The sequence below is a fragment of the Lithobates pipiens genome, unplaced genomic scaffold, assembly GCF_037356315.1.
Source record: "Lithobates pipiens isolate NorthernLeopardFrog02 unplaced genomic scaffold, aLitPip1_a1.2 Scaffold_27, whole genome shotgun sequence".
Taxonomy (NCBI): domain Eukaryota; kingdom Metazoa; phylum Chordata; class Amphibia; order Anura; family Ranidae; genus Lithobates; species Lithobates pipiens.
Genome location: NW_027507788.1, coordinates 174,556,648 through 174,577,471, shown reverse-complemented (window position 1 = coordinate 174,577,471; position 20,824 = coordinate 174,556,648). Strand labels below are relative to the sequence as shown.

At 46.1% G+C, this 20,824-nt stretch overlaps 1 protein-coding gene across 4 annotated transcripts in view; it reads right to left on the bottom strand.

The window, feature by feature from the left end:
- The window catches only part of KAZN (kazrin, periplakin interacting protein), a 319,101-nt gene that overhangs the window by 136,141 nt on the left and 162,136 nt on the right, over nucleotides 1–20,824 (bottom strand). The window contains exon 1 of one of the 4 annotated variants that reach the window (XM_077457911.1): nucleotides 15,889–16,049. The exons of the other annotated variants lie outside the window; for them this stretch is intronic. Coding sequence (XP_077314037.1) covers nucleotides 15,889–15,919 — 31 coding nt within the window. The 5' untranslated portion in view covers nucleotides 15,920–16,049. Of the gene's footprint in view, nucleotides 1–15,888; nucleotides 16,050–20,824 lie in introns of those variants that run through there. 4 annotated transcript variants of the gene reach the window in all.

The window sequence follows — 20,824 nt, the reverse complement described above, 5'->3', positions numbered from 1 at the left end:
TTAAATATACACGCTGCGCTATAAATTGTAATGCACACCTCATCAGTATGAATATTGAAGTGCATACATTAAAAATAATTAGCATAGAAAATTGATCAATACGTGATGTAACAGCTTAAAAAAAAAAAAATATTATGCTGCGCTAGATAATATGTAATGCGCACCCAATCAGTCTGGATACCGAAATACATACATAAATACAAGTAAATAGTGATCAATGCAGGATGTGACAGCATAAACAAACAGTGTGAAAATTCAAATGCACAACTCAATCCAAAGTTCTCATGTGCATGACTGTGTAGAATTCATAAAAAAAAAAGTATATAAAAACTTCATAAAAAATTCTATATATCATATATTGTGAATATATCAAAGAACAAAGTGCTAATGTGCAAATAAAGTGTCCTGCTGCATCACTAATGACCAAGCTGATTAGTCCATATAGTTCAAAACAATTCAAACAGCTTGGTAGGTGATGAAAACGTGCCAAGGTGTCCTCCCTTCAGTGCTCCCCTAGGTAATAAACGCTCACCTTAGAGCGTGCGACTTTGCAATTAAGCTCAGTCTATGCACGCATATGAACCTCCTCTGGGTTCAGAAAGGGTACCGGAATCCTGGACTCCTCAGTTTATACCTTCAGGTTATGCAAAAATAAAAGAACTTGATAGTGTAATAGAGTTTTAAACATTTTAGTTAAAGCAAAAAAAAACCTCCAGGGGTACTCACATTTTACAGGATGCGCCTAGTGCACCACCCTATAGTAAGCGATGAACGTATGTATACCGAACAGTTATCGGGGTGATATGAGCCTCCACCTAAGCAGGCAAGCTGCCTGTCGTGCTGTCCTGTCCCCTCCCCGTAGGCAGCTTGTCTGCTGAGGAGGCGGCTCATATCAGTTCATTGAGGGAACCATGAATGCCAACATGTACTGTGACATACTGAAGCAGAGCATGATCCCCTCCTTTCAGGGACTGGGCCGCAGGACAGTATTCTAACATGATAATGACCCCAAACACACCTCCAAGACGACCACTGCCTTGCTAAAGAAGCTGAGGGTAAAGTTGATGGACTGGCCAAGCATGTCTCTAGAACTGAACCCTATTGAGCATCTGTGGGGCATCCTCAATCCAATCCAAGAAGGTGGAGGAGTGCAAAGTCTCGAACATCCACCAGCTCTGTGATGTCATCATGGAGGAGGGGAAGAGGACTCCGGTGCCAACCTGTGAAGCTCTGGTGAACTCCATGCCCAAGAGGGTTGAGGCAGTGCTAGAAAATAAATGGTGGCCACACAACATATTGAATGTGGGCCCAATTTGGACATTTTAACTTGGTGTACTCACTTTTGCTACCAGCGGTTTAGAGATTGCTGTGGGGACAGCAAATTGACATTGTTGTACAAGCTGTACACTCACTACTTTACATTGTAGCAGTGGCGTAACTAGAACCTTCAGGGCCCCGATGCAAGAAACCATGAAGGGCTCCCCTGAACCCCAGCCAGGGCCCTTCCCTCCGAGTCCGGCGGTGGAACTTCAGGGCGTGGTCACAGGTATGACCTTTGTGAGCCCTGGAGTTCCACTACTGGTATCAGTAGTTTTTTTTTTAATTTTTGTATTTTTTATTTTTAGGTGCCCCATTGGGGGACTGTCCCTAGGCAGGATGGGGTCCCCCGTCCCCAGAAGAGATGAGGTCCTTTTCTCCAGGGCAGATGAAGTTACTGCCCCCAGGTGAGAAGGGGTCCCTGTCCCCAGGGGAGGTGGGGGTCCCTGTCCCCATGTGAGAAGGGGTCCCTGTCCCCAGGGGAGATGGGGGTCCCTGTCCCCATGTGAGAAGGGGTCCCTGTCCCCAGGGGGAGATGGAGGGGGTATGTAATGGTGTGTGGGGGATGGGGTCCTCTCACTCACCATGACCAAGCTGCAGGCCGCACACTCATCCATGTTGGCCTGGGCTCCATCCAGTGTGCTGGACGGGTGATCGGCATATCTCCCAGAAAGGCCTTTCATCATCTGTGTATGACGGGGGAGGAGGGGGGCTGGCAGACAAACCTGCAGTGTCCTCCGGGGGGCTCTCATAGAGCTGCACTGCATCTGTGTGATTAAAGTTTGTTTACCCGGAAGAAGTATGCAGTGCAATGTGGGCCGGACTCAGGGGGGGCGGGAGTCTGGCTGGGGAGAACAGACATCGGACTGAGTGGCAATGCATGGAGCAGGAAAGGGGTACTCTGAGGGGCCGGCCGAGGACACAGGTCATGCGGGGAATGCACAACTAAAGAGCAGCCAGTGCGATAGTCGAGCATGGAGCTCTGCTACTCACCCTCCACCTCCACCACCCGTGTGCATGGTGCACTGGTACCCCTAGCTGCCTATGCTGCTGCCGGCCATATGTAGAGGGGGCTGCATGGGCCCCCTGCATCACAGGGCCCAGTTGCGGTCGCGACTGCTGCACCCCTTATAGTTACGCCCCTGCATTGTAGCAAAGTGTCATTTCTTCAGTGTTGTCACATGAAAAGGTAGAATAAAAGGTTTACAAAAATGTGAGGGGTGTACTCACTTTTGTGAGATATATATATCTCTATATATCTACACACACACACACACACACACAAACACTACAGGATAGTATTTTTGTAGAGAGTAGTCAACTGAGTGAAACAGCCCATGTAACTGTTTTAATATATATTAAAAAAAAATTATATATACATTTATATATATATATATTAAAACAGTTATATGGGCCGTTTTACTCATTTGACTACTCTCTACAAAAAAACTAAACAAAAATAATACTATCCTGGTGTGCGTAATGTATATATATATATACACACACACACACACACATCTAAGTTGAGATATAAATTTTGCATACATTGGCCTTTATAAAAACCTATGCTAAGTGGCCATTTATGACCATCATGTAAACAAAACTAACATTTCCATATAAAGCAGAAGGAAGTCAGACTAAGGCCCCTTTCACACTACCGCAACTTCAAAGTCGGGCGATTTATACGCAATATTTGCCGCAATTTCAGGGAATGCCTCTGTAACTCACATCAAAGTCGGACCAAAGTAGTGCAGGGACTATTCTGAAGTCGTAATATGAATGGGCGTCATTGGAAATCATGGGGAACGCCTTGTGATACAGCTTAACAGTCCCAAGTCGTAGGACAAGCCGTAGGACAAGCCGTAGGACAAGCCGTAGGACAAGCCGTAGGACAAGCCGTAGGACAAGCCGTAGGACAAGCCGTAGGACAAGCCGTAAGTGTGAAAGGGGCCCAACAATGACTTTCTATGTACAGACTGGACTTCCTGAAACAATGGCCTAATAATACAACACAAACACATTACCATAAAGCCTTACACAGTCATCATCCTACAATGAAGGTGTCCGTGTAATAAGAAAACATCAGGCAAGCTGGAGCAAATGGAAGAAAAGCCACTCATGTGGTTTCATGACCCAAGTATTACCGCAAATAATTCAAGATTCCAAATTTCCACTTCCAAAGGAGAAAATCATGTCAATCTAAACAAGGCCCCAAATCTAATACCCAAGGTAGAACTAAATGCAAAACCTTTATTTTGATAAGTAAGGGAAACAGCTTATACTTTTGAAAAACAGACTATTTTCATCTGGTGATCCAGCCAACAAGTCTGCTGTTTTTCTAAAGCACAAGCTCTCCAGCAGAATGCATCAGTTTATATGGATGAGACAAACCATTTAACACTGGCAGGAGAGCTTACAATGATCAGCTTTTATTCACTGATGCAAAATCGTTATCCCAAAAAGGAAAAACCTGTTTGCTGTAAGTGATTACAACGTGTGAGCTGCAGTATTTGTCAGTGTCAGTGTATTGTCAGTGTATTTAATCCTACTAATACATTTAACACTCCCTTTCCCTTAGACACTGCTACTGCTGTCTGCTGTGCCCATTCCTACAGACATATGTCTCTAATACAAGAGGTGCGTTACTGGCCAGATCACCAGGTTAAAACAGAGGGGAAAAAAGCCCCCCCCCACCCCAAAAAAAAACTAAAGCAGCCACCACATCTGAATGGTAAGCTGCAATACATTACATGTTTGGATTTGGATTGAAGACCGCTTTAATAACCACATTCATTGAAGTAATGGAAGAGTTATGGAGCCCTTGATAGAGTCCTCTGAGCTCAGGACATCCCTCTAACCACAGTAAGTAGATCAGGCAGTGAACTAGGAGATCAGACATTTCCAGGGGTCAGCCAAGCAATTATAGGGTCAGACGATGTCATCATCTGGCTGACCCCAAAGCTTATGGCCCTGGCAGATTATCCGGAGGCAAAGCTTGGTCAAAACACATGGCCACTTTTCACCATGAAAGCATATCAAAGAACAGAGCTGGAATACTGGTACAGGACCTGGGAATTATGGATCATCCACCAATCACCAGCTATAGAAGATTCACCATACTTCAAAAGGGAATCGGCCTTGGCAATGGTCACCTAGAAGAAGAGGTCACCCAGGTGACAAGGGACATCGGGTTCTAAAGTGACCACCACAGATCACCCAACACATTCACATCCTACATGGGCTGTGGAAACATCAAGGTTGATTTTTGCCTCTTTCACACTGCCGCGACTTGAAATTTGCGTGATTTTGCCGCAATTTCAGGGAGTGCCTGTGTAAACTTGAGGTCTATGGACCTCAACTCACATCAAAGTCGGACCAAAGTAGTACAGGGACTACTTTGAAGTCGGTACGACTTGAAGTCGCACAGATAGGAATGGTACTCCTGGGAAATAACGGGGTATTGTCATGCGATGGCACTGCTCTCTGCACCAACAGAGAAAATAACTCTGCCAAACAAATTGTATTCGTCCTGTATTAGTCCCCCCAGATATTAGTTTAGACTGCCACAGCAAATTACATCAAAATAAAGCTTAATTGCATCTTTTACTCATTTAAAAATAAAAAAGTTAGAATATTTCTAACAATCTAACATGAAATTGGTCTTGAAAAACAGTCATCCACAAAAAGACTGGGAGGTTCAGAACTCGGCAGAGAGCCCACTGCTTCCACATGTTGCAGAAGGACCTTTGCTCTCTGTGTAGAAGCAGTGGTCTGCCCAACATACCTCCTTGCACGATCAGAGCCAAAGCTCGTCAATCAGCAGGGAGAATGAGCTTTGCTGATTGGGTAACTCTGATTCAGCATGGGGGGAGGGGGGGGATGTTGAACCTCTGCAGAGAGTCCACACAGACCAAGGGTCCTCCTCTGCAGCATGTGAAAGTAGCAAGCAAGGGGGGGGGGGGGGGGGTGTCGCCATATCACTGCTTCTACAAAGGGAGCAAGGGTCCTTCGTTCTCTGCAGCATGCTAGCCAGGGACAGGCTTTTCTACTCAAGATGTGGCTGCTTTCTAGAATACTCTGTTTTGATGCACCTGGAATGTATTTAGCAGATTAAAGGTAAAAGTTTAATTAACCTTTAAGGCGCCTTTTGCATGCAATTAATTTTTTTAACCACTTCCCGAACGCCTGTGTATATTTATATGTTGCTACTTTGACGTAATATACCGTTGTTATGGCATCTGCTAGCTACCATAACCCCGGTATCATTTTTACACAGGGGGCGATCCTGTTTCATATAAAAAGTGGACCAAGCGGCGGATTTGCTGAAGAGTGGGGGGTCACCTTTATGGGCTGGCGGGAGTGGTGCCCCCTCCCCTCCAGCCACTTGCCGGAGAGATCAGCAGCAGTGGAAACGATCCGATCCGGTGTACTGATGGGCAGGAAGCTGACTGAGGCCAAGATGACCCCCACTCGACTATGCCCTTGGAAGACCAAAGCGGCATCAAACAGCCTTAAAGGGCCCATTTTTTATTTATTTTTTTAGGTGTAAAAATAAAATTACTATTTATTGCTTTTGAGTGTAAATATGAGATAGGTGGTCTTTGTTACCCTAGTTCTCAAATTAAAGAGGCTCTGTCCTGCTTATTTCTATTACAAGGGATGTTTACATTTCTTGTAATAGGAATAAAAGTGATCAAAAATTATTTTCTAAAAAGGGACAGTGAAAAAAAACAAAAAAAAAAACAAATGTAAAAGCCTCATCCCCCTTTATCCCAAAAGCAAAAAAAAAAAAACGTTTTGCTGTATTTGATTCTAACTTGTGAGCTGGAGTTTGGCTTCAACTTGCTAGTGTATCTAAATCTGCTAGCGGATCTAACACCCCCTCCTCCCCCCAGTCTGTCAAAAGGTGTCCAACTGTGCCTCATGTGCTCCTTCATCCAGAGTGGGAGCTCTATAATACAGGAGGTGTGTTATTTGCCAGATCACCAGGTGAAAACAGAGGAGAGAAAGCCTAAAACGAATGCAGCCATGATTGGTAAGCTGCAATATATTTCATTTTTGGCTTGGGGCTTAACACCTTCCCACCCGGCCTAGAGCAGATTGACAGGTGTTGGCTTTACTGTTCTGACTGGAAGTCATACAACGTCCTTCAGAATGGGCCACACAGCGCGGCGATATCGGTGGTGGGGCGTGTCTCTCGGCCTAAGGCTCTTTGTCATGTGATCAGCTGTGTCCAATTACAGTGTAAATGGCAAATGCCAGTTACCAGCATTGTTCAGTGGAGGCATCTGCAATGATAATCAGAGCTCTGATCATCAGCGACACCCGCCAGCAGTGCCCATCAGCGACACCCGCCAGCAGTGCCCATCAGGGCCGGGCGCCAGCAGTGCCCATCAGGGCCGGGCGCCAGCAGTGCCCATCAGGGCCGGGCGCCAGCAGTGCCCATCAGGGCCGGGCGCCAGCAGTGCCCATCAGGGCCGCCCATCAGTAAAGGAGAAAATTATTATTTTTTTTTACAAAATTTTATAGCAAAGAATTAATTTTATTTTTTCATTTGTTTAGCAAAAAATAAAAAAAAACAATGGGAATTAAATAGCACCAAAAGAAAGCTCTATCTCAAAAGAATGATACAAATGTCACAGGGGTACAGTGTTGCATGACTACATAATTGTCATTCAAAATGCGACAGTGCTGAAAGCTGAAAACTGACCTGGGCATGAAGGGGGTCAATGTGCCTGGTATTGAAGCGGTTAATATCACTTTAATCCTATAGGATGCGGCTTTCTGGTTATCCAATGAAGATTTAGCTGAAGTATGAATATCTAACAGATGTGGAAGAGTAGGATCATGGAGGATTATATTAGTAAACTTTATATTGTATTCAGCCTGGAAGCAGAAGATAGAATTACATTTAAACGTGACACTTAACAGTCACCCTGACATTGGAGAAGAACGTTCGGTAAACACACCTGAGCGCACACTTCTCCTACTGGAGGGCAAAGCCGGCATTCACATAACATGCAAAGTGTGATCCAGCCGGTACCTGGGGCCTGAAGACTCGGGTAGCGGTATATGTGACTTCTGATTGATCACATGACAGTGACAACGCTGCCATCATCGCACAGGAAGGGCTCAAACCACAGAGTGTTATAAATATCCTAGAACAGGTTATATCCGAGGATCCAGGCAGGAAGATCACACCGCAAACCTGACATCATCCAACTTCACAAATAGGTGTCAGGGGGCGTCAGATGATGGATGGGGAGGATAGAAGGAGGCACAGAGGCCTGGAGGAGAAGCGCAGAGTTGTACATTGTTTTATGCCTAAATACATAGTGCCAACCACTGAACAAAGCAATGCCAGAACCAACCTACTGACAACACACAGCCATAGGGTGGGCTTGGTGAAACGGGTTCTAGGCAACGGATTGCTTGACCCAACTTGCTGCTTGCAAAACCAAGACAGGTACATGGAAACTAGACATCCCTCTAACCACTGTTAGCCATTCGGTTCTTTAACATTCGTTGTTCAGAGGAAAATTTCCTTTTTTTGGAGATTCGGATGTATACAAATTTCCCAATGCACATAGTAACAAATCTGAACAAAACTGAAAAAGATATGACAACATTTTTGGATTCATTAGGATTTGTTAGTTTCATCCAGATTCATTGAGAAGAGCTGGTTGTTAAAGAGTGGGCAGCAGCAATGTCCTTAACAACCATGAATCATCTGCTGTCAGCGGGATGCTGTTAGCAGAATGTGAACAAAAACAAGTGCTGGTTTAAAAAAAAAAAAAAAAACAGCATGAGCCCCCCCCCCCCCCCCTCCCAATCCATACCAGGCCCTTCAGGTCTTGTATGGATTTTGAGGGGACACCATGATAAAGTCCCCCCCCCCCCCCAAAAAAAAAATCCATACCAGACCCTTATCCATTCATGCAGGTCAAGAAAAGGGTGGGGGGGCGTTAGTGATCGCCCCCCTCCGGAACAACATACCAGGTCAATGCCCTCAACATGAGGAAGGTGATTTAGGGGGTGTGGGGCTCTCCTCCCACAAAAAACACATTGTCCCCATGTTGAGGAGGACAAGGGCCTCTTCCCCACAACCCTGGCCAGTGGGCGTGGGAGTGCAGGGATTGACTTGTCAGAATCTAGGAGCTCCATGTAACAAGGTGGCCCCCCAGATTCCACCCACAGCCCATGTGAATGAGTAGTAAATCCAATGTCAATCAAAATGAATGCTGAACTGCACAAAAATAACATTTTAAAAAATGGCGCCCACCAAACACAACCACTCCTGTGCGACGTCACTCGCCAAATGACCGATAACCATAGGCGGTGGAAGGAAGGAAATCAAATTATCTATGGGCTGCAATATATAAAAATGTTGGCGATACTTGAATGTTGCTATCCTATCAATGTGTGATTCAGCAATTGATTAGCAAAAACTTCTCTTCGGATTAGTTTAGATTTGGATCGGAATCGATCAAGCCGAGTTGACCAGCCAGGGCCGAAAATTATCAATTGTTTGCATTGACTGGCAGCACAGAGATGCTTTGGGTATAAAACGGATTGTAATTCAATTGATCAGGTTATGAGATTATATTCTGGAAACAGAGATGTGATCAATAACTTGTATCTTCCAACTATTGATCATGTTATATTGAACAGTTAGCTTGTTGAATATAGATCAATTATTCCCACTAGATAAGCCAATTGGAAAAGAATATAAAGAATTACTGAAGCGCATTTGGTCACCTTTAGGTTTGGTTCACATATACAAACGTTTGCAGGCTGTGTTTGCTCGGGCATAGCATCCTATTTGAATGGGCTGTCGTGCCTGCATTTCCCACAGAAAAAAGGTACTTGCACCTTCTTCGAAACGCATCCTGCAGGGAATTCGCATGGTCATTTTGATGACCCATATTTGGGCCGGCCGTTGACAAGCAGAACCCCAGACATGATCGAGCGCGTGCGACAAATGTTGACACAAGATTGGTGACTGCCTCTAGCATTGATGGCAGAGGAATTGGGCATTAGCAAAGCCACCATGCACACCATCGTCGCAAAGATTTGGGTAAGCAGAAGATTGGTTCCCGGTTTGTGCCGCACAAGCTGACAGACAAACAGAAAGCAGAAATGGATGGAAACCTCTGGAGATTTCCTTATTATGTGTGACCAGGACCCATCGTCAGAGGATGAGACCTGGTGCTACCAGCTTGATTTGGAATCCAAGCGGCAATCAATGGAATGGCGTTCACCATCTTCCCCACGACCCAAAGAGTCACCTGCAAAAGTCCAAGGTCTAGGCAATGTTGATCGCCTTCTTCGATAATGATGGCATCATCCAAGAATGTGTGATAGTTATTCTGTGATCGATAAAGAGGGTCTTTGCTGACCGAATCCAGAAGCTTTATAAATGTTGCCAAAAACGTGTTGTGAAGGATGCCGATTTTGAAGGCCAATAAAGGTGATTTGTTTGTATCTTCTGTTATGTTTGTTTTCTGATACCATTCACCAAACTTTTTTTTAGACACACACCTCGTATACGTAGGTATACAATGGTTCTCTCAGGTACTTCCTGTTATAGGGTGACAACAAGCGGTCTCAGTCTCTGTCCTCCTATTCTGTTCCCGCATTGTCCTCCCTTCACAGGGGCTTCCAGTGGAAACTACGAGTGGTTCTTTGAATACACATCCAACAGGTATGACCCACCCTTGTCCCCATCAGGAAACCTGCCCCGAGAAATGCCCTGCAGGCAGCCATCACTGGAATGTCTGCAATGATGGTTCTTTCTCAGGTACTTCCTGTTATACGGTGACAACAAGAGGTCTCAATCTCTGTCCTCCTATTCCTTTCCCGCGTTGTCCTCCCTTCACAGGGGCTTCCAGTGGAAACTACGAGTGGTTCTTTGAATACACATCCAACCGGTATGACCCACCCTTGTCCTCATCAGGAAACCTGCCCCAAGAAATGCCCTGCAGGCAGCCATCACTGGAGTGTCTGCAAAGCGGCTTCAGGAGATCAGCTGCTCTGAGATGCAATAAAGGATGAAATAAAGGATCTGATTAAAACCAAACACCGCAATTGTTTATGATACACAATGCTTAAGCAAATTAAATGCCATTCAGTTGGGGGCTTACTTGAAATAATCCTATTGCTAAGCCAAATCATCCATAATTACACTTAATTCTCATTGAAGGGATCAATCCTGATTCACGTCTTAGAACTTTCTTTTTAAAGAGAATTTCAACCAAAAAAAAATAAAAAATGTTCAACTTTGGCTGGTAGTCAGAAATTTAAAGTGGTTTTACACCCTGCACAACCACGTTTACCTACAGGAAAGCCTATATTAAGGCTTACCCATAGGTGCTATAAACATCTCCAAAACCTCCGCTGTTTAGGATATATTTACAAAAAAGCCGTGCACCCATGTCTACAGCGCATGCACACTTTAGAAAGGGCACACCGTGACGTTTCTAATAGGGGTCATGCTGTGACTGGTGGCTCCCCACACATGCGCGGGAGTGACGTCACGCGACTACAGCCAGCCACAGAGCCGGAGTTTGCAGCCCCAGAAGGAAGAGGGTGAAGATGGACGCTCCCTGCTAGTGGGGTCAACGGAGACATTGCGGGCTTCAGTTTCAGGTAAGTGACACATAATGGGCTACAATGCGATGCATAGAAGCCCATTATGCTTTACCTTTGCAGGGAAATAAAGAGGAAGTAACATCCATCAGGCTTTACTTTCTCTTTAAAGGACATGTTGGCTTTTTGCATACTTTGTGGGCTTCAGTGCTGAGACCTCCACCAGCCCCCCCACCATCACCCAAGGCAAGATAATGGAGTTCCCATCCCCCAATGACCTCTGGATAATGTGGGCTGAACAAACAATTGAGAAGTCCAGCTGGGAGAGAGGAACCTTGGAGGAGTGCGAAGAGACAACACATGGAGGACTCCGGGAGATAAAGGACTGCTGAGGGCACATGGGGACAATAAAGCCCAGCACACACAATGAGATTATCAGACGAATGATCGGCGGTTCTTTTTTTTGATGCTCGCCTTTATTCGAAAACGAATAGGTTACAAAGTACGAAAAATTCTCGCACGACAGAATAAAAATGTGGAAGTGATGTAATTTGTGTTGACAAAAACGCTGCTGGTCATATGAAAATTGTACGATCTGGTAGGGTACGAGAACATTTTTTGTGTTGGCCCCTTTAGAAAATGTCAAAAGCTGCGCACTAACGATCAGATTCTTGTACGATTGATACGAAAGCGATATTTTTTTGTACAATATTCTGATTGCGTGTACGGGGCTTAAGGTCCGGTTCACACCAAAAAAATAAACAAGGTTTTTAACACTTTTTTTTGTATTATGGTGCATTTTTAAAGCGTTTCCAGATGCATTTCAGCAGCTTTTTTTTTTTTACTATAATGGTGTCCGGTGTGCTTTTGATGCCTTTTACTGTGTTCTACGTAGAAAAAAATGCAGCAAATTCTACTGTATCGGAACTGCAAGCACTGCCGTGAACTATGCCATTGAAAACCATGTAACCTACTTTCTATGCGTTTTGGATGCAGAAAACAAAAAGCGCACTGGAACTTATGTGGTGTGAACTAGCACGCTCCATTCACACTTGTGTGACTTTGGAGTGCAACATTGGATGGATGCGACTTTGATGTGATTTGTTGTCCCTCTACAAACTTGGATGCACAACTGTTGCATGTCAAACATTCAGGTACATCTTTCATGCAACTTTTGAGGAATAATACTGAAGCTGAGTTCACAAATGAGCCCGATGCATCCTGGTTCACAGTTTTAGGTCTGACTTCAGCCTAAATTTTGGGATGAATTCAGACCTGAAAATGGACCAAAAGACGCACAATGTTTTTCTGCAAAACACACCGGACCCACTGCGGAGATATGTGAACCGGCTCCATAGAGTGCTAGTCAAAATCTCCTGCCATTGCGAATTGGATGTGGGGATCCCATATTCAAGTCGCAATGGTGTGATCCCAGCCTGAAGTCTAGGGCCATCAAGTTGCATGAAAGTTGGGCCAAAGTAGTGCAGGATGTTTAAGTCGCACATATATATGAATGGCTATCAGTGGAAAACAGTACGACTTCTAATGCAACTTTGGCGTTCAAAGTCACGACAAGTCGCACACGTGTGAATGGGGTGTATGCACCATTCACACCTGTACTACGCCAAAGTTGTGTGACTTTGGAGTGCAACTTTAATGCGGCTTTGAATAGGTGCGACTTGGATGTGACTTGTCCCTCTGCAAATTCGAACCCACTGTTGGTAAAACATTTAGGTATGAATTTCATGCAAGTTTGGGGGTTAAAATTTGAAGTCTTTGGCCCTCAAGTTACATGAAAGTTGCACCAAAGTAGTGCATGAAGTTTAAGTCGCACATATATAAATGGTTATTATTGGAAAACATGGGGTACGATTTCTCATGTGACTTGGATATCCAAAGCCACATGACAAGTCGCACAAGCGTGAATGTTGTTTATGGCACCATTCACACTTGTTCGACTCCAAAGTTGGGCAACCTTGGAGTGCAAATTTAATGCAACTTTGGATGGGTGCGACTTGCTGTCCCTCTGCAAAATTGGACCGACAGCTGTATGTATAACATTCAGGTACAGCTTTCATGCAACTTTTAAAAGAATAACATTGAAATCTATGGTCCTCAAGTTGCATGAAAGTCGGACTAAAGCAGTGCATGAACTACTTTGAAGTCGCTATGACTAAGTCGCACACATTTATGAATGGTTAGCATTGGAATACAAGGGGTGTGATTTGTCATGTGACGTTAATGTCCAAAGTCGCATGACTAGTCGCACAAACGTGAATGGGGGTGCTGGAAATGTCAGCCAATTCCTGATATACCGATTGAATCTCCCTCCATGGGTGGCCCCGACGCCAACTTCACCCCTGAAAAACTTTGATTGAACAATGGAAAGAGCTGGGTGGAAAGTTGTTGGCTGAACAGAACCTGCATCCAAATCAAAGGCAGTCTGATGTAAATAAACGCATGACCCTTGTGCCCCGTTCACATAAGGTGCTTTGAAAGCGCAGGCAGAATCGCTGAGATTCCACCTGCGCTTCCAAATTGTGGCAGAACTCGCAATGGTTGCTTGGGTTCCATTATTCTTAATGGTGCCCAAAACCGGGTGCAATTCTACTGCTATTGTCGCATGACAATCTTGCAGAAATCGCAAAACGTGCGGTTAAAACTATGCTAAGCTTGGCGGCCCAAAAAAACACAACTTATTTTTGGGTGACAAACGTGTGTAGGGCAGCGATTGAAGTGAACAGGCTGCCCTGTTTTTAAATCGTGCTTTAGAAATCGCAAGTGGGAACGTTCATTGCTGCTCCGCCAGGTCTGAACGGGTCTTCGATCGATTACAGATCTGGAAAGCTCCGGTTTGAAAATGCAGAAAAAAAAAATGAACCGGCGCAGATGTCACAGAATACGATTCAGCGGGGGATCTGTTCATCTGAATGCTGATTGTTTACCATCAATAATGACATAACCGTCAATATTTTAAAACAACGCAGCAATAGCGCGATCCGCAGATATGGAAATCGCATAATATTTATAGAAGAGACTGGCTGATGATACGAGGGGAGATACTGCTGCTAGTGATCCTGACATGGATCTCTGTGAGCCTGCCAGTGTCTGTCTCTATGGCACAGCGCCCTCTGTGGCCAGGGCAGTGAACTGTTGCCCCCATCACTAGCGTTTGCTGCATGTGACTACAGAAGGATTGATTCCACGGGGACACAGGCAGCCTCTTTAGTGATCCCGCCGCTGCTGAATCCTCGCTAGTGACGTAATCCTCAGTCTTAGGCTCCATTCACACCATGCTTTGCCTGCACTTGTGTTGTGACCCTGCCAGTTAAATTGTCGTTTGGCAATTAAAATAAAAAAAAAACAACAGGTGCCAGAGCCAGCAGTAGCACTTCCTAAATGTATGCTGGCAGTGGCTCTACTGCCCTCTGAAAAGGAATCCACAGCGGATCGCTTTTCAGAGGGCAGCAACCATTACCACTAGTGCAATAGGACGCGATGAGAGGTAGAAAGCTGGAGGACCAAGTGGTACTAACAGGCAGTGTGCCCATAGATGAATGCCCGGAATGAAACCTGTCTGCGCTCTAAGCCTTCGTCCCTGGGTGCATACTGCCCTAAACCTTAAAGAGGAGCCCCCCCCCTAAAAAATGAAAAGTCAGCAGCTACAAATACTGTAGTAATATAAAGGACACTTGCTTGTCCAGGGATCCTGTGCCATCCTCACCCTAACCTTCAATCAGCGTCAGGGGCAGGCGCCGGCACCTGAAGTAAGGGAAACAGGAAGGGGGTTCACAGCTTCTTATTGCGCATGCGCGAGTCGCACTGCACCTTGTGAATGGTCCCGTAGTCTTTTGGGACCTGTGTGTGTCCCAGAAGGAGGAGGGGGGCCGAGCGTTCGTCTCAGATGGTCATGGCGCATCCAATTGAATGTGGTCCTCCCCAAAAAGTGCCAAATGTGCCAGTGGAGGGGGAAGGGGAGGATGCAAACAAGTGAAAATTCCCCTTTCGGGTGAAGTTCTGCTTTAACCTGCCCATAGATGGCTCAAATCTTGGCCAGTCCAGCAGGGACCAGACATGATTCAAACCATGTATGGGCAGGCTGACTGGCACCGAAGCTGATCTATTGACCGACATGTCGGATTTTACATGCGATTATTGCAATAGCTGGTAGCAACAATCACTGTGTTCTCCCGGCAGGGGTGCCTTCCCACGCTATAAACCCCAACCCCCCCCCACTCTGCAGGAGTGACTGTGTTGATGGGGGGAAAAAACAAAGCAAAGACAACAAATTCAAAATAAATAAATAAAAGTTACTGTCTTTCCTGCAAGTCATAGAAAGAAAAATTGCAGCATCTATGTCTGGCTATAGTACTGCTCAGTGCAGCAGCAGCGGCCAGCCACTCATAGGATTGTACAGACTGCACGCTGCGCACGTAAAAGCCGGAGTCTCGTGGACGTTCCGTATGCATGCAGCCCTTGGATCCTGGACGCGCAACACTCCATTTTCTCCAAACGCTCAGCGCAACGATGCCCCTTAAAAACCACCACACACCGCTATTTACATTTATAAAAACGCAGGTATCGCATCGCCAGTGTAAATTAGACCTAAGCTACACAAAAAAAACCCCACAAAATGCGACAATTCCTGGAAGAGGAGACACGAGGCTCCCGCGTCGCAGTGCGATTGTCATCGCAAATCTCTCATTTACACAAAAAACTTCTGCAACTCTGAATGACTTCCACCAGATCATCAAATACTTCCAGAGAGCCGGCGGCGACGGCTGCGTCCGGCCCGAGGGCTGCTCCATACAAACACTGGCTCCCTCCCAGCCTGCTACATTAAATCGCCCATTGTGTTGTGATGTCAGCGACTCGACACCATGACAAAGGACACCCCCCCTCCCCCCCCTGAGCGATGGGCTCCATGTGCTGGGCCCACAGCTCTCCTCTCCTTCTATGGAGGAATAAAAAAAAGGTACCTACCAGGCTTCCCCTCTTCCCCGTCCGCCTTCATGTTGTTGGATCTGGAGGAGAGCGACACCCTGGACTGCGCTCCTCCCACTCCTCCAGGAAGTGCTGTTACCTGTGCTGCCAGGAATGTGACCCTGTCGCAGGTTGCTGTACTGGAGGCATGATGTCAGTGGCAGGCCAGCCGAGGGACGGGCAGGCGGGGCTCCGATCCCCAGCAGAGCCACCACTTCATCCAGGCTGGAGGAGTTAACCCCGACAGCGCCGCGACCAAGCCAACAGCAACTCAGCATCTGTTTAGGATTAACATTACTTATCACATTTTAGCGACAATTTAAATTTCTTTTTTTTTTATGTGAGGTTGAGCCAGAGTACAGTTCTAAAAGTTATTTAACCACTTGCCTACCAGGCATTTCTCTCCTACATGTAAAAATCATCATTTTTTTGCTAGAAAATGACATAGAACCCCCAAACATTATATATGTTTTTTTAAGCAAAGACCCTAGAGAATACAATGGCGGTCATTGCAACATTTTATCTCACACGGTATTTGCGCAGAAATTTTTCGAATGCGTTTTTTTTTGGGGGGAAAAACTTTTAAAAGTTTGTGCTTTAAAAAACAAAACAAAAAAAAAAAGTAAAGTTAGCCCAATGTTTTTGCATAATGTGAAAGATGAAGTTACGCCGAGTAAATAGATTGCCAACATGTCACGCTTTAAAATTGCACATGCTCGTGGAATGAAGCCAAACTTCGCTACTTAAAAATCCCCATAGGCGAAGATTTAAATTTTTTTACAGAGGAGGTCTAGGACCAAAAGTATTGCTCTTGGTCTAAAGTTTGCGTTGATACCTCACATGTGTGGGTTTTGAACACCGTTTTCATATGTGGGCGGGACTTGCGTATGCGTTCAATTCTGCGTGCTTCTGTGTGCGAGCTCACAGGGACAGGGGTGCTTTAAAAAATATATATATATTTTTTTGTTCATTTTACTTTATCTTAGCTTGACACTTTCTTCCCCCCAAAAATTTTTTGATCACTTTTATTCTTATTACAAGAAATGTAAATATCCCTTGTAATAGGAATATGGCATGACAGGTCCTCTTTACAGCGAGATATGGGGTCAATAAGACCACCCCCCCCTCATCTCACCTCTAGGCTGGGAAGCCTAAAATCAAGAAGAAAAAAAAAACGATCCTGGCTTCCCAGCCGAATTGGTTCACTGGAAAATCTCTATGATGAACATCCTGGGCCGGCGAACCCTCTATCTGACTCACCGATCGTAGCGCTGAGTTGGTAGAAGCGTCCCCTCTCGCCTCCTGTAAGAACGATCAAGCGGTGGAACATCCGCTATGATCGTTCTTATGGTGCACAGATTTGCCAGCTTTAAAAGACGATATCTGAATGATGCCTGTATTATTATTAGTAATGGCAGCGATCATGACTGCGACATTATGGCGGACACATCCGACACTTTTGGCGCTATTTTGGGACCATTCACATTTATACAGCAATCAGTGCGATTAAAAATGCATTGATTACTGTATAAATGTGACTGGCAGTGAAGGGGTTAACACTAGGTGGCGCTGTAGGGGTTAAGTGTGTCCTAGGGAGTGATTCTAACTATGGTGGGGAGGGGCTACATGTGACACGACACTGATCACTGTTCCAGATTACAGGGAGCTGTGATCAGTGACACAGGGCAGAACAGGGAAATGCTTGTTTACATTAGCATTTTCCCCATTCCTCCTCTCCGTGAGACGATTGCTGGTATCCCCCAGGACATAGAGTCCGCGGGACCCCCAGTCTGACTCACAGAGCTTGCGAGATCACGTACAATAACGTGATTTCATGCAGTGGAGTTAACCTGTAAGTAAGGCTGAGTAAATTAAAGGTTATTAAAGTGGAGGTCGCTGCTGACTTTTAATAAGGACACTTACCTGTCCAGCGAGCCCGCGATGTCGGCCCCCCCAGGCCGAACCGTCCACCAGATCGGGTGCCGTCGCCTAACAAAGGGAAAGAGGCAGTGGAGCCTTGCGGCTTCACTGGCTGTTTCTTACTGTGCATGCGCGAGTGGCTCAGCGGTTTGTGAACGGTCGCCTGTCTACTGAGACACACACACTTCCCAGAAGACACCGCGCCCCATCTCCCAGGAGACAATGCGAGGGAGGACAAGAACCATAGAGTACGAAGTGGCAGATTAGGATGATCTGCCTATCAATGACGTGTTTTTTTTTTTTTTTTTTTTTTGTTTTTTAAGGGTGGACCTCCGCTTTAAGGGGTTAAACAGAGGAACATTTGTTCATCCCTTTGATCTGCAGATGAAGAAACACAAAGATACAAAAAGAAACAATGTTTCTTTTTATTTTAGTGTTTCAGGGCTGAACAATGTAATAAACATTGCTTGTTGCTTTTTTTTTTTTGACAGCTCCAATTGGACTTCTTTAACACTGGGGAGCCCCGATGGCAGCTCAAAGAGCCGAGCCTGAAAGTATCGGTTTCAGGTATCGGTGCATTTGCACGAGTACCGATACTTGTGCAAATACTCGGTATCGGCATCGATACTAGTCAGTGCAACCCTAGTTCTAATTACCCATTAAAAGTTCTAAAGTTATTTCAAAACGATGCTGCGTCATTCATGCTGATCGCACCACAGCGCCTTCTGTGTGCGTTTCCCGCACCGTGTTCAAAAACGCACTGCAGTGTCAGGCTCCATTCACACCTAGGCACTCGGAATTGGCCCGAATCGCAGGATGCAATTGCGACACTGTTACTTTTTAAAGGCACCCCCCAATCGCGGTGCAATTTTTCAGCACCGAAAGAAGTTCCGGGACTTCTTTTGGGCGACAGACATTCTGTGATTTGGTTTGCGCAATTTTTTGTACGACAATTGCAGCGAAAGTAATGCCATCACCATTGTGTCCTGCGTTTTCCAAACACTTAGGTGTGAATGGAGCCTCAGGCTGGGTTCACACTTGTGAAAAGTTCACACTTGTGCGATGTTGGATGTCACATGTGATTCGCAACGCACTGCTGTGCAGACCACAGTCGATACCGGTGCAATGCAAATTCAGCCATACAGATTGTATGGCGGAATTCGCAATGTATTCACACCTAAAAGTGGTGCAGTACCCTTTTTTTGGTCCGCACTGGAATCAGATCGCATGGGCGTGAACACACATGCGATCCGAGTCCTGCACCATTTGACAGTTCACATTGCGATATGCAATCCGATCTGGGGGTATCATTAACTTTCTATTGACAACCGCAGTGGTTTGCATAGGACAGTGTGCATCGCCTGCGAGTCCGATGTGATGCGGGAATCAGCACTGACTGAACACTGTTAACGCCACAAATGCAGGTAAAAAACGCAGTGGGGGAGATTGTCGTCTCATGTGTGAAATGAGCAAAGACGTGCAACTTGCTCTGCGGCTTTACAGCGCGGCATTGAACTGATTTTACATTCTCTCGGTCAAACTTGCATCAAAAGTCGGACCAAAGTAGAGCAGGAACCCTTTCTGAAGTCGCAGCGACTTCTGTAGTATCAGTAGGAAAGGCTCTCAGGTGGCATTTACACCCGGGCATTTTGCAGATTTGCCACAATTCTGCCCACAATTTCAAAACACCCCAGAGTGAATGACAAATCGCACAAGGCACATTTCACATTAGTTTGAATGACACCTAAAAAACAAGGTGCGGTTCAGCCATGATTGTCGCACGATAAATCAGGATACAATGGCTGCAAACCGCATTGTGTGAAGCTTTTTACCCAAAAGAAGTTCAGGAGATCTTTTGGACCACATGCTTCCGGCGATGCGGTTTGCCGCGATTGCAGCAGAACCGCACCAAAATGAATGGCATCTGAAATATGCAAGGTGCGATTTGTCATTCACACCTGGGCGTTTTGAAATCACAGGCAGAATTGCGGCAAATCTGAAAAAACACCCAGGTGTGAATGCCGCCTCAGATATACATTGAATTTCACGTGCCCTGCGACTTGGGGCCTCACAAGTTGGATCCCAAGTCGCAGAAGTGTTAAAGGAGCCTAGGTTCTATTCACTTGTGCAACTTGTCATGCGACTCTGGAAACGCCACCAGCCGTCACTGCTCAGCAGTGCCCATCATAGCCGCCCCAGCAGAGACGCCCCTTTCAGTGCCCCAGCAGAGGCGCCCCATCAGTGCCCCAGCAGAGGCGCCCCATCAGTGCCCCAGCAGAGGCGCCCCATCAGTGCCCCAGCAGAGGCGCCCCATCAGTGCCCCAGCAGAGGCGCCCCATCAGTGCCCCAGCAGAGGCGCCCCATCAGTGCCCCAGCAGAGGCGCCCCATCAGTGCCCCAGCAGAGGCGCCCCATCAGTGCCCCAGCAGAGGCGCCCCATCAGTGCCCCAGCAGAGGCGCCCCATCAGTGCCCCAGCAGAGGCGCCCCATCAGTGCCCCAGCAGAGGCGCCCCATCAGTGCCCCAGCAGAGGCGACCCCATCAGTGCCCCAGCAGAGGCGCCCCATCAGTGCCCCAGCAGAGGCGCCCCATCAGTGCCCCAGCAGAGGCGCCCCAGCAGAGGCGCCTATCAGCCCAGTGAAGGAGAAAAATTACTTATTTGCAAAAGTTTATAAACTGCTTGGCACCAGGCATGAGCAACTGCTATTGCCCAACGCCCAAGACATGCAGTTCCGGGCGCTGGGCAGTGGATTAAAAAAAAAAAAAAAACAGCTCCAAACTTTCTCCTCTTCCCTGGACAAAACAATCAGCTGACCGATGAGGGGCAGGCACAGCCCACTGCACGGGGAAACTTTGGTCCGCAGTTGGGCTTTAAGTAGTAGATGTGTAAAGATTATTATTGGAGAATCAGACGATCGTTAAGTGTCACTTTAGGCAGGGATTCTACTCCCTCCGACTGATGGCCACTAGATCAATCAAAATATGGAACAGCATCAATGTATGAATGTGAAAGTCACT